The 13,487-nt window shown below is 50.9% G+C and overlaps 1 protein-coding gene across 5 annotated transcripts in view; it reads left to right on the forward strand.

Moving 5' to 3' along the window:
* ZC3H18 (zinc finger CCCH-type containing 18) overlaps positions 1-13,487 on the forward strand; it is a 48,828-nt gene that overhangs the window by 23,396 nt on the left and 11,945 nt on the right. For all 5 annotated transcript variants that reach the window (XM_055000693.1, XM_055000696.1, XM_055000697.1 and 2 more), the window contains exons 10-12: positions 9,198-9,398; positions 9,803-9,928; positions 12,138-12,239. In XM_055000693.1, the coding sequence (XP_054856668.1) occupies positions 9,198-9,398; positions 9,803-9,928; positions 12,138-12,239 (429 nt within the window). The remainder of the gene's footprint in view (positions 1-9,197; positions 9,399-9,802; positions 9,929-12,137; positions 12,240-13,487) is intronic.

Here is a 13,487-nt window from a genome sequence, read left to right on the forward strand (position 1 = left end):
AATCAGATTTGTTTCTTTAAGAAAGTCTGAAATGCAGATTGCTCATTACGGGCTTCTCCCCCCTGCCCCCCTCACCATCTCTTTACATAGTTGCTTGCTTATATAACCTGCAAGAAGAAAACCAGATTTGAGAATATTATTAGCCCGCTTCATTGTTGATGAGATCTCTGTGTTCCTGGCACGACTCTACATTCTCCTGCAAGGCATAGCCTGTCAGCATGGATCAACTTCTATTTGCCGCCGCCTCTTAATCTCCAGACAAAGAATCTGCCTGCCTTAGTTTCCCCTCGGTACCTATTGGTTTAGGAAGACCCTCCCCTATGATGCGCACTGTATTACTTTTGGCAAGTCATGATCTCTGACCAAGGTTATTATGAGGGTAATGGAGCCCCCCCTCCCCTCCTCCCCGTGCTACCGTGAACTATCTGGAGGAAGAGGGCCGCTTTGTTTTGCTTTTTAAACCCAAGTATTTCTGGATGCTAAACTAAACTAAAAAGATTCCAGGGCAGAAAATGAAATGACGCAACCCTCGGGGTGTGTTTCACCACTCCATGGCTACTTGAAGGAGGTTTGCTGGTGCCCGCTGCGATGTCATCTGTGCAAGTTCCCCACACCCCTTCCCCAGGTGGAAAAGAAGTGAAATGGAGCTGGCAGGACTAAAAGGGTTTGGAAGTGCAGACAAGAGTTTTTGTGTATGCATTAGAGCCAGGAAGTTGGTGGGGAAAGCTGTAACCCTGTTAAGGTGGTTCAAGGAAAACAGGGAGTCGAGAACCGTTTTGGATCCTTCGTTCCTAAGTGGTGGTGATGTCAAAGACCGTTTGCACGCCTGGTGGAATTTACAATTTGTTTGAAGTCATGTCTGCTGAACAAAGGATATTGCAGTCCTGCGTGCAGACTGGGTGGAGAAGGTTGATCCCCACTCTCTGCCCCTGCCTCACCAAAGGAACACCACCGTGTGTATTCAGAAGGTGTCTTGAAGGTGTCACAGCCTTTGGTCACAGAAGCTGAGTTGGTGTGGCACAGCTGTTTGGGCTTGTTGGCACAGTTGGTGCTTGGTGTAGTATGCTTTATTTTAGTTGGGTTTGATTGATTAATTGATTGATTAGATTTCTAGCCCACCCTCTTCTCATGCAGGATCAGGGCAAGTCACAACATCTCAATCACATAAATATAAGACTATAGATACATAAGTAGATAAAACAACACAATAAATACGTCATAAAATCCAGTATAAATAAAAACATTACAAAATATAACGTTTTTCAAGATATGGCAGTCAGTATATAATCTAGTAATAACCTTCAGGCACCGAGAGATCTGCCAAGATCCAACCAGCAGGCGCAAAGGAGTCAACAGCTACAACAGGAAGGCGGGCAAGAATGTTCACCTGTGCCTCAACCGTCACCATAGGCCTGGCAAAACATCTCCATTTCACAAGATCGGCTAAATTGTGACAAGTTTACAGGGATAGCGTTCCACCAGGCTGGTGCCAGAGCCGAAAAGGCTCTGGCCCTGGTCGAGGCCAGGCAAACATCCTTGGGGCCGGGAATCACCGGTTTGGCCAGTCAGATATTGCCAGTCAACCACCTGTTACTTGCCTGTGGTCCGTTATTCCCCAAAGCCAAGGATGCTGTTGCATTAGGTTTCAAGTCTGCCTTTATAAGTTCTTGATGGCGCCTTTGGCTCTCAAGGGTGGGAGGAAAGGCCCCCTGCCCCCTGCCTCAAGCCCAGCCGCAGTGAGGGACAGACCAGGCCGTGTGGCAGGGCTCTTCCTCCTGAAGTCCACTGGCTGGAACTTCAGGCGACTCCAGCCGGACTTCGCGTTTGAATAGTTTGTTAGCTTTGATTTATTTCTGGTTTTGGCTTTATTTGGCTTTGTTCCACTTGTTTGTTTTATTCTGTTTGTTGACCCTGGCGTTCCAGGTTGTGTTCAGTGAATCACATTCGTAGAAACCTAACCTAGCATTGTTAAATGTTTTTATTTATTTATTATATTTCTATTCTGCCCTCCTCGCAAATGGGCTCAGGGCGGGATTACATCATTTAAAACCTAGTCATAACAATGTTACGTGATCAATAAATACACAAAAAAACCCCTAAGACAATTAAAATCTAAGTAATTTCATAATAAATAATTAAGAATCAAGAGGCCGCCACCACAGTGTAGCTGTTACATATCTTTGTTTGAATAAAAACCCCATAGCAATACTGCCATGCATTCTGGGTGTAACAGAGTGGTGGTAAACAAAGTGGTGGTAAAAAACGAACTGGTTGGGAGGGGCTTTAAAACACCCACCCACCCCAGCCCCCTACATGGCCGGCAGAGCCCTAGCCCAGCCTCAGCCCTATGCCTGGTGGAACATCTCTGTCTTACAGGCCCAGCAAAAGGACAGTAAGTCCTCCCGGGCCCTGGTTTCAATAGACAGAGAATTCATCCAGGCCAGAGCCAGGACCGAGAAGGCCCTGGCTCTGGGTGAGGCCAGGCGGGCCACCCTGGGGCCAGGGATCACCAATAGCTGTTTATCTCAAGATGGAAGTGTTTTTAATATACTTATATATTAGATATTGTTTGGATAAGTTACTGTTCAACCAAATATGTTTGGGCCAGTAAAAGGACCAGCCCTAATCTTCTATCAGCAGTTTGGCAGGCTAGAAATTTAACCACATCATGGTGGTGGAAAGTGCTGTCAAGTCATAGCCCACCCAACTGCAGATCTAAAATTGGGCCCCTGAACTGCGGTGACCCCTGCTGGGGTTTCCAAGGCAAGGGACTAACAGGGGCGGTTTTCCCTGGTCCCCCCGGGGGGCCTCCCGTCCAATTACTAACAAAAGGCCGATCCGTAAACAGCCCTGCGTATAAGAGGGCGCAAATTAAAGCATGATCCGGTCAGAGTGGATGTGGCCCATTCCCAACTGATGACAAATCAGCAACGAATGATGAATAACATCACAGCCATCCAGAGAGGCACCATTACTGTCTGTTGTGAGATGATCGCCACTCCCAGTCTCTGTTGAGTCCAGGGGGCCTGGCTGGCACATGGATGCCCCCTTGGCCGCTCCGTGCCGGAGACTGTCCCTCTGGAAACCTTTTTGCCAAGCATGGAGGCTTCGAAGGTTGTCAGCGGGAATGCCTTCTCTCTCTGAGCGTCCCTAGTCTCTTTTGAGATCTGATTTGCTGCTTTCTTGGCGCTGCCTTATCAGACCCGACACGTGGCAAGTGGTCGTTGCCTCCAGGCACAAGGCAGGGAAGGTTTGCAAGAGTTGCTCCTCCTCCTGCCTTAGATCACAAATGACTAATAGAGAGAGCTCAGCAGTAGAACTTGTGCTTTGCAGGGGGCTCCAGGTTCAATCCTGCTGGTCAGAATAGACAGCACTGAGCTCAGTGGACCAGTGACGTTGAGCAGCTTCAGATGTAGCCGTGTGTGGCAAGCAAGCTGCTAACACTGCTTATTGGCTTGTGAGTCCCGTGGGCTTGTTTTCCCGGCTAGTTCTGTGGCCCCATGATAAGGAGGCACGCGGTTCTTCCACTGCAGCTGGATCCCACAGTACTGTGGGGCATGCCTCTTGGACTCCGAGCAGCACAGTGGCAAGAAGAGCCACGACATCTCAGAGGCAGAAGCTCTTACGCCTTGCCTTCTGACAAAGCAGACTGTGGCCTGCAAGAAACTCAGGCAGCAGTGAACCACTTAGTCGTTTCAGCTGGCAGAGATTAAAAGATTTGGGCCATTTTAGTTTTTTTATTTCACCTCATGGAACGCTCTGACTGGGGTGTCCCAGTCTAGCCTGGTCTCGTTAGATTGTGGAAGCTAAGCAGGCTCAGCTCTGTATAGTATTTGGGTGAGAGCCCACCAAGAAGGAAGGAAGTCCAGGGTCATTCCACAGAGGCAAGCAATGGCCAATCACCTCTGTTCACCTCTTGCCATGAAAACCCTGTGGGGTCGACATAAGTCGTCTGCAACTTGACGACACTTTAGAGCCGCATGGCATCATGTGTTTAATTTGCTTCTGCCATCCCCATCCTTGCCTGGATGATCTGAGTCAGAAATCCCTTAAGACACCACCGTAAACGGGAAAGTGTTGGAATAAATTAGCTTTGGTGCCGGAAGGGAGCGGCAGCAATCAGGTCATGCAACTGTAATTTCATGACTGTCCCTCTCTGACACAGGCACGCAGAGTCACAGCCTTGTGGGGCCAGTGTGGAGCAAGAGCGAATTTGCGTAATTCTAAAACTCTTTCCTTGGAGTTAGTCCCCTCTTGGTTAGTCATAGTTGGTCCAGTTTTCCTCCTTGGGATGAGGCTTAGAAAGAGCCACAGCTGCAGGAAACGCTGGGCTCCAGTGAGCAACATTTTTTGCATCTGGTATTGCGCAAGGAGGCCCTGGCTGCTTGTCCAGAAGCACTACAAAGGCCCTGTGCCTTTTGGGCATGGCTCACCTTCTGAGCCAAATCAATCCAGGCTTTGCAAAGGCTGTTTTCGCATACAGCTGTGCAGCTTAGCTTGCCTCTGTAGTAGCTCCATTTAGGAGTCTTCTCCAGCCACTCTCCAGGGGCAGGTTGCAGGATGAAAACCTGGGGAAATAGCCCACTAGTCATCGCATTCCATACAAGGTGCGCGGACACCTAAGTTCAAAGCATTATTTCTGCTCTGCCTTCACAGCAGCTACCCCAAATGGAAAGATGGAGTTGTACCTTGGGAGGCTGGTGAGACTAAAGGAAAAACACAACCCAGCCGCCTTTAGAAGAGGGTGTCTCACATGGGGTGCTGGGCTGCGGTGAGCCTGCAAGGCTATTCCAGGACGTTGGTGACTCTTCCGTAAGGACTTTTCTGAGACAATGCTTACATTTTTTTTTACATTGGCGTTTGAAGTGTTACTGATATGTTTCTAACTGTATTGTTGTTGTTTTTTTCCTAACTGTATTGTTTTAAGGATGCGAGAGGACAGAAGCCTCTGTCAAAGACGACGTGTGGCTTGCTGTGCACACTTTGAAAGGGGTCTGTCTGGCTTGTGGCTAGCACAGGCAAGCAAAAGAGAGGGGGTTTCGAGAGAAGATCTATGAAAATTTTAAAATCAGAAAGGCGGTCCTCACGTTATTAAAATTTGAGAACCACTGCTTTAGACGTAACCACAAAACCTTTCTGCAGCGTGTGTGTATGTGGCCGTGAAAGTCCAGTCTCCTTATCTCCCCTGCCTCTTAGGCCTCTGCGCACATCCATGTCCCTTTTGGTTCATGCTTAAAGGCTCTCTTGCCGTACCTACCTGGAAGATTTCAAAGACTTTGAAAAAGAAATACATCATTTGAAAGGGGTGTGCGTGTGTGTGTGTGTGTGTGTGTGTGTTCAGACCTTCTTTAAGCAGGTGACGGTTGAGCAATCGCTTCCAAACATTTTCACTTCCTGTTGACAATCCTGGGAAACTCAGGGTGATGTCAATGCGACACCTTTCTTGTAAAGAAAAAAAAAACCACCGCAACTTTACTTCCTTGCTCTAGATGGACTTTATTTATTTATTTATTTATTTATTCAATTTATATACCGCCCATCCCAGGGGCTCTGGGCGGTGAACAGTTAAAATTGATAAAAACAAAACTAAAATCAATATACAAATAATAAAACAAATTAACAAGGTGCAGTGGTGGGGAGAACCTTCCCCACCCCAAAGGTGGGAGGCCGACATGGCACCGCCCCCTTCAATCACCAAACGCCTGGCGGAACAGCTCTGTCTTACAGGCCCGGCGGAACGATAATATGTCCCGCTGGGCCCGGGTTTCCATTGGCAGAGCGTTCCACCAGGCTGGGGCCAGGACTGAAAAAGCCCTGGCCCTGGTTGAAGCGAGGCGGGCTTCCTTAGGGCCGGGGACCACAAGTAAATATTTATTCGCTGATCGGAGCGATCTCCGGGGAACGTACAGGGAGAGGCGGTCCCGAAGATATGCCGGTCCCAACCCACTCAGGGCTTTAAAGGTAAGAACCAACACTTTGAACCTGATTCGGAATTCAACTGGAAGCCAGTGCAGCTGGCGCAGGACAGGTGTGATGTGTGACTGGTAAGGTATACCAGTCAGGACCCGTGCCGCCGCATTCTGGACCAGTTGTAGTTTCCGGATCAGGCCCAGGGGTAGCCCAGCGTAGAGTGAGTTACAGTAATCTAGCCTGGAGGTGACCGTTGCATGGATCACTGTAGCCAGGTCCTGGGGCGTCAGGTAGGGGGCAAGTTGCCTGATCTGACGAAGATGGAAAAATGCAGACTTGGCAACCGCCGTGACCTGGGCCTCCATCGATAGGGAGGCATCCAGGAGCACACCCAGACTCTTTACCACTGGCAAAGTTGCCAGTGGTGTCCCATCCAGGGCAGGGAGCTGGATCCCAACATCTGGCAGCCCCCGTCCCAGCTGCAGGACCTCCGTCTTCACTGGGTTCAATTTCAGCCTGCTCTGTTTCAACCATGCCGTCACAGCCTCCAAAGCTCTGGCCAGATTGTCTGGGGCCGTGTCTGGCCGGCCGTCCATCAACAGAAAAAGTTGGGTGTCATCCGCGTATTGATGACAACCCAGCCCAAACCTCCGCACCAACTGGGCGAGGGGGCGCATATAGATGTTAAATAACATTGGGGAGAGTATCGCCCCTTGGGGAACCCCGCACACCAAAGGGTGACGGGCCGATAGATCTCCCCCGAGCGCCACCCTCTGTCCCCGACCCTGGAGAAAGGAGACCAGCCACTGTAAGACTGTCCCCCTAATCCCCACGTCGGCAAGGCGGCTGGCCAACAAATCATAGTCAACCGTGTCAAACGCTGCTGTGAGATCAAGTAACACAAGCAGCGCTGACCCGCCTCGATCCAGATGCCTGCGAAGGTCGTCTGTGAGGGCAACCAAGGCTGTCTCCGTCCCATGGCCAGGACGGAAGCCAGACTGGAATGGGTCCAGGACTAGAGCATCATTCAGGAATTCCTGCAGTTGTACCGCCACCGCCCGCTCAATCACCTTGCCCAGGAACGGGAGGTTCGACACTGGGCGGTAACTGGACGGGTCGGTGGGGTCCAAAGATGTTTTTTTCAGGAGGGGCCGCACTACCGCCTCCTTTAACACTCCTGGAAAAACCCCAGAGCTCAGGGAGATGTTAACAATGGCCTCCAGATGGTCCCGTAGCCCCTCCGAGCTGGCCTTCACCAGCCAGGATGGGCAGGGGTCCAGAGGACAGGTGGACAGGTTTTTGCCTTCAAAAGGTGTAGCATCCTAGCAGTGATCCTCAAAGAGCTGCGCTGTCACGTCAGCAGCCTTCCTGCTTGATAAGATTAAGACATCAGTCAAAAGGTGTGTTGATGTCATGTTTGAAGGAAGAGAGGAGGGAAGTAACTTTCTCTGACTAAATCATTTTCTGAAGCACACAATAGCACAGCGCAAATATTTGCATGAATGCATTCCGAGGGATTTTTTGGTCTAAAAACCTACTGCCCTGGCACAGGTCCAGATTTCCCTTCTTGGTTTCCTCTCAAGTGAAGTAACCTGTTTGAACACTGCCACAGCCTGATTCGTTCATGGCACACATTCAGGGTGATGGTGGGGTGTGTGTGTTGAGTCTTGCTAGGATTTGGCAGGACTGTTATAATTGCCTGGTCAGAACAAATTCCTGGAGAATTGGGGTGGCAGCCTCAAAGTTCTGCTCCCCTTCCTTTCCTAGAGCAAGCAACCAGCTGCCAGAGAGCTCAAATGTACAGGTGGGAGCGTGTGGCCCCGAGGCAGTTCTTTACATTCCCCGTTGGCTTCTGTTAGAATGTCAAGAATCCCTGCAAGAGAATGTTAATGATGCAGTCAGCCATCTCTTTGCAGTAAGAGGCAGTGACAACCCAGCCAGGCAAAATGGTATGCGGGCGGTCTTAGCTGAGGCCTCTGATAGGGTCAGGAAGAACCCCTAGAAATGGAACTGAATATGTATAAAGCTTTCCAAGCACCTCCTGGTTTCCACATCTTTATTGGCTACTGCATGCATTTGTTCAGACTTGCTCTTGGTACAGCGAAGGCTAGACACTTCGCACTCTTTTTCATGGTATCTGTGTAGGTCCATGGAACTCTGAAGGATTTCGTGAGCAATTGTCTCCTGTTGCATGGTTAGAGGGGCACACTTTTTGGCAAGAGCCATGGGTTCTTGGCCTTTGATTCTTATCCCAGGGCATTGCCATGGCTAAGACCACAGCTGTGGGCCCTAGAACTGCCCAGGACGTTTAGAGTATCTTTGTCTTGCTTTGTTTCTTCGTGTTTTATTTATTTAAATCAGTGCTTTGTAAATCGCTTTGGGTCCCTATTGACAAGAAAAGCGGGGTGTCTGCCCTGGCTAACTAAACAGCCCTTGCACTGGAGGAAGCCACAGAAGCGGAGAAGCAAAAAGTTGAAGGAGGTTTGGACCCAACGCCTTGTGATCATTTGAGGGGCCGTTTCTCATTCCCACACAACCCTGCCTTAAGGTTGAATCTTTAGCAGGCCAACCCGGAGCCTGCGCTGGCCAGTGGTGAAAGGATTTTGCGCTTCAGGGCCTTCCCGCCACATCTCTATCAGAGAGGACTGTTGTGAGTTCTCAGGCAAATGCATACACCTTTTCCTCGCAGGGCTGGTCTTATTAGCAATGCAACTGCAAGTGGCTTTTGCAGTTGCAGTGAGAGCAAAGATTTTGTTGCATTCATGGAACAGCAAAGGGCTTTGATCTTTAGCCTCTCTCTGATTGTCTGGCGTTTCTGAATAGCAGGGGTCCCACACTGGGTGTTCCTTCCTGACAGGGCTTGACTAGAAATTAAATATTTCACCAGCTGCTGGCTGAATCTTGAGTGCAGCCCGTTTTAAAATGTGCCGGGACTAAGAACAGCTGTGGATTTCAGACAACAGCACCAAATGATATCAGCTCCCCCCTCCCCTGAAGTCCCCTGAAGTCCCTTCCCTTAAAGGGTCTGTTACCCTTAAGTCCCTGCCACTGTCCTGTGTGGCTGTCTCAGTTGTCCATCCTGGCCCTTGCAGGCAAGCAGGGGCAGATGGGGAATACCCACTTGCTCTTCTTTCCAGCTAAGCATCACATCATGTCTTGATCAGAAGCTCCGAATTAGGTCACGTTTTGGGTGAAACCTCAAAATGCAGGAGGAGGGGCCAGGCAATGAGACAGACGAGAGCAGATCTTTTCCCCCTGGCTACTCATCTCCTCTGTTTGTCTTCCAGCCGCCAGCCCGAGCCACCAAAGAAGGAGAAGGAGACGACCACAACTACCCCTTCTCAGTCCAAGAGAGCAGATGAGTGGAAGGACCCTTGGCGCCGATCCAAATCTCCCAAGAAGAAGCATGGGATGTCTGCTTCGCCCAGCCGCGCACGCCGGCGCAGGAAAACCTCTGCTTCATCAGCATCCGGCTCTGGTTCTTCAAGGTACGCCTCTGAGAGGGCCAGCCAATGATGACACGGGCAGGCCACTCTGTTTGCGTCCTCCCCAGATGGTACCTTGTCCTAGTGGGAGAAGCAGTGCTGGAGGGAGAGGAAGCTCGCCAAGATCGGGGAGAAAAGGGATGTGGGTCACTTGGGACTGGTTACAGAAAGGGCTGCTCGCGGGGGCGGGGGGGAGTCGACTGAAGGAAAGGGAAACTGCTTGGGCGTGTGGGGTCAGGTGCGGCTGGGCCCAAGCCCTGGGTTCATGTGAACCTAGAAGAGTCTCGGAGGTGGGTGGAAGTGGAGCTTGCAGGCCCATAGGGCAAGGAAGTCCACCTGTAGGGATCTAACCACAGGAGCCACGCTGCAGCAGGTTATGCGGCACGTCTCTTCCTTTCTCCTTTCAGGTCCTCCTCACGCTCCTCCTCTTATTCTGGCTCCGGTTCTTCACGGTCCCGATCCAGGTCGTCCTCTTACAGCTCCTACTCCAGTCGTTCTTCCAGGCACAGCTCCTTCTCAGGCAGTCGATCCAGGTACTGTTTCTCTGGCCTTTCCACTGGCACTCAGCTCTCCAAGGGCCGCCTCCATGAGCCAGCAGCTCGGTAGTGCCCCACTTGAAGCTCAAGGCAGAGTGCCAGAGTGACACATAGGGAGTGGCAACCTGGGCATAAGCCTGGCTCAGGAGCCCACGTGGAAGGACGTAGCGTGGCCTAACACAGGGCCATGGCTTCGTGGCTGCTGCCTGGCAATAGTGGTCATGGAGGCAGCTTCCTCAGTACAAAGGTGGGGCTCTCGCACAACCCCAGATTTTGTCCTGCCTTTGCTGACCTTACAGTAAGAGCTGGCTTCATGTCCTGAGTTTCAAGGAAGAGAGGCAAAAACATCCAGTTGGAAGGCTTCCTAGTGTGTACCAAATTTTAACTTCATGGCGGTCAGGGACTCCTAACAGTAACAGTGGCCCCGTTGCTGAGTGAGGCAGTCACGCACACACATGAATGAATGGACGTGTTTGCACGCTTCCGCTCTCTGGCTTTTGCTGCTTCAGGTAGCGGAGGGGGCTCTGGCATCATAGTTGTGTCCTCCTTTTTTTACTGCATCATGTGTGAAGTGAGTGAAGGTGAAAGCGTCTCCTTCTCAACTGGGTGCTTCTTTCGATCTGGCCAGAGTGTGAAACCAGATTAGCTCATAGTGATCAGCACCAGATCTCACAGTGGCAGCCACCTAGGAATTCTTGGGTGATTTTAAGATCATTTCTGCATCTTCTGAATTGGCAACATGGTCCCTTAAGGCTCTAGGGTCTCTGTTGTAATCACATTGACTTATATGTAAGCAGGGGCACGTGACTGAACGGAGGGCCGTTTCCTAGATAGGCACAGTGCCCAGACACCACCAGTGGGGTTTGCATGTTTGGATTGGCCGCTTCTGGCAGAAATGGTACAGGATGGCGAAGTGTCTAGATACACCCATAATCATCCCTTATCAGAAGGGGTGGAGGGCTGTGCAAACACATCGGTGGTTGTCTTGTGAGCACCCTCTCTGTTTATCCAAGGCAGCTGTGCAAGAAAGCCGGGATGTCTTTATAGGCATTTATAGCATCCCATGACTGCTCCAGGGAACCGTGTGACTTGGTCTCAGCCCTAAGCCAGGCAGCTGCTGCCTGTCTTCCCATGTAGCTTTTTGCATCCCCAGAATGGCCAGCAAGAGTCTTGTTGATCTGCTCTTTGTTACGTTGTCTGTCCTTCTTCCAAGAGATCTTGCTCCTATAATTTCAGTTCAGCAAAGAGCTTTGAGTTAGATGCAGAGGACTTTGGCTCAAACTGAAAGTCCAAAGCTCAGTGTTGTCCCCCCCCCCCCGCCCCCAATCCCAGAGAAGGAAGCACCTGTGTGGCTGGGCCCTGAACAGAGGAGAGCAAAGAGTCTTCACTTTTTCTCTGTTCAGGAGACTCAGCAATACGGGGCTCTTCCTTGGACAGGGTGAGGGCTGGGAAAGGCCCATCCTGTCAGGTAACCACCAAAAGAGCCCAAATGCTCTCCCCTTCCTTCCGCAAATCCTGCAGATTAAATAACACTCTTTTTGCATCATTCTTTTTCCAAGGTCCAGGGGGTTTCCCAAGAACTGTGCCAGGGCTTCAGGGACTGAAAAGAGGGAAGTTTTGACGCCAGATGCCTTGCAAGGGCAGAGGCTATCAGGCAGGGGCCAGGAGCCATGCGTGGTGCAGACGTGCCACTCCTAATTACTGGAAATCTTGGCAGACACTCCTTGGCCTCAGAGTTTATGAGGTGCATTGCCTACACGTTTTGAAATTTCCTTCCTCCCCTAGAAAGCAAGGTTGTTTCTCCACCTGCCCAGAGAAAATGGAGGTTTTCAGATGCTGAACATCTCCACCCCCTCCCCAGTGCCTGATTCTGTGCTTGCGTGAGAGTTCTAGGAACACAAACAGCCCTGACCATGGTATGGGGAGGGGGGAGTGGGTTAGGGTTATGGGTACTTTTAAAGGGAATCATTGGCTCAGAGAGAACTTCCAAAACATTTGGTTATTAAGACTTTCAGGTAGCTTTTCCAGAACCTTTTCAGATGCTCAGTCAGCCTGTTCCTATGTTTGCAGAAATGGGGGGGGGGTTGTTACGTGAGGCTGTGGCCCTCCTTCCTGCCTCAGAATGTGATGGATCCACCGATCCAGCTTCTGGTGTGGGGCTGCAGTCCAAAGAAAGGCAGGTCTCATCCTTCCCCTCTCTCGGCAGGTCGCGATCCTTCTCCTCTTCCCCCTCCCCCTCTCCGACGCCATCTCCGCATAAGCCTCCTGCCAAAGCGAAAGGGGAGCCTGCGCCACCGCCTGGAAAGAGGTAACGCTCCGCGCCTGCGCTGGGTGAGGCACTTAGCAGCAGAAGCAGGGGCTGTGTCATTTGGCTTGTTCTTGTGGCTCAGGCTGCTGGGCCCAAAGGCACACCCAACGAGCCGGGCCTAGGCAAGCAATGGAGGCTGTTCCATTAGAGGGGGGAAGCAGTCGAGGGGCGGGTGGCATCGTGTCTCCATAACCGGGAACCCGAAGCGTTTGGCTTTAGAGACATGGAGGACCATCCTAACTAAAGGCCGAAAGGCTGGGAACAAGACCGGCTTCCAGGGCTCCGCATGGGGTGTGAGTGATGATGGCACACACCCAAAGGAATGTCCCAGAGGTGCTGGGGGAAGAGGAGTGTTTTTCCTTCTTCCTCCCAAGCTCCTGAACCCTTGTGGGGCCTGAATGGCGGCTGAGACCAAACATGGCAAGGTGTTTTTGAGCACCTTTGGAGTGTTTCCTTTTCTGTTGTCATTACTAGCCCTCTTTGTTGCTCTTCTGTTTCGAGCCAGGCAGGAAACTGATCAGGTTCCTGAAGTGTGGACCAGATTTATTGTGATGGCTGTACGTGAATGAACGCAAACACAACAGCTGTAGGTGCTTAAATATTGATTTTGGAGCTGACGTCATCTCCCCACAAACAGAGGCACACCAGCTTTGTATTAGCATGACACGAATGCCTGCCACAACTAGAGTACACAGCAGTCCCAAGGAAGACGCCGCCTTAACCATGAACCATTTTTTAAAGTAACTTAGCACATCTCTTATGAAGATCCGCTGTGTAATTCAGCCCATATTAACATCAAGCGGATGGAGCTGCAGTTGTGCCAGATCCCACTGTGAGTTCCAGTGCCCGTCGCATCTGCATGCTCGGGACCCCCAGCCCATTGCTAGCAGAGTGGGCTGGGGTGTGACAGCAGTCGAGAAGTGGAGGCTGGTATGAATTTGCACCAATGTAAAATACGGATTCCACAGACTCCTCGAGTTAGAAGGGCATTCTCCGCCATCTAGTCCAGCCCCCTGATCAACACAAGGAATCCAAAACTAGATCATCCCTGGTAGGGGTGTGCACTTGGACCCAGATTTCAGGGTTTTTTAAAAAAAAAAAAATCCAGGATTCGTCACATCCTGGTCAGATTCTCTGATCCAGGTTAGAGAATCTCGGATTTAACTGGCCTATGGGGAATAATGTTCAGAGGGGCTTGGAGGGGGGGATTTTTTGAGCTAGCTCCAGTAAATTTGGGGAAACTCACTC

Source organism: Eublepharis macularius, chromosome 16 (genome assembly GCF_028583425.1).
Source record: "Eublepharis macularius isolate TG4126 chromosome 16, MPM_Emac_v1.0, whole genome shotgun sequence".
NCBI classification, from domain to species: domain Eukaryota; kingdom Metazoa; phylum Chordata; class Lepidosauria; order Squamata; family Eublepharidae; genus Eublepharis; species Eublepharis macularius.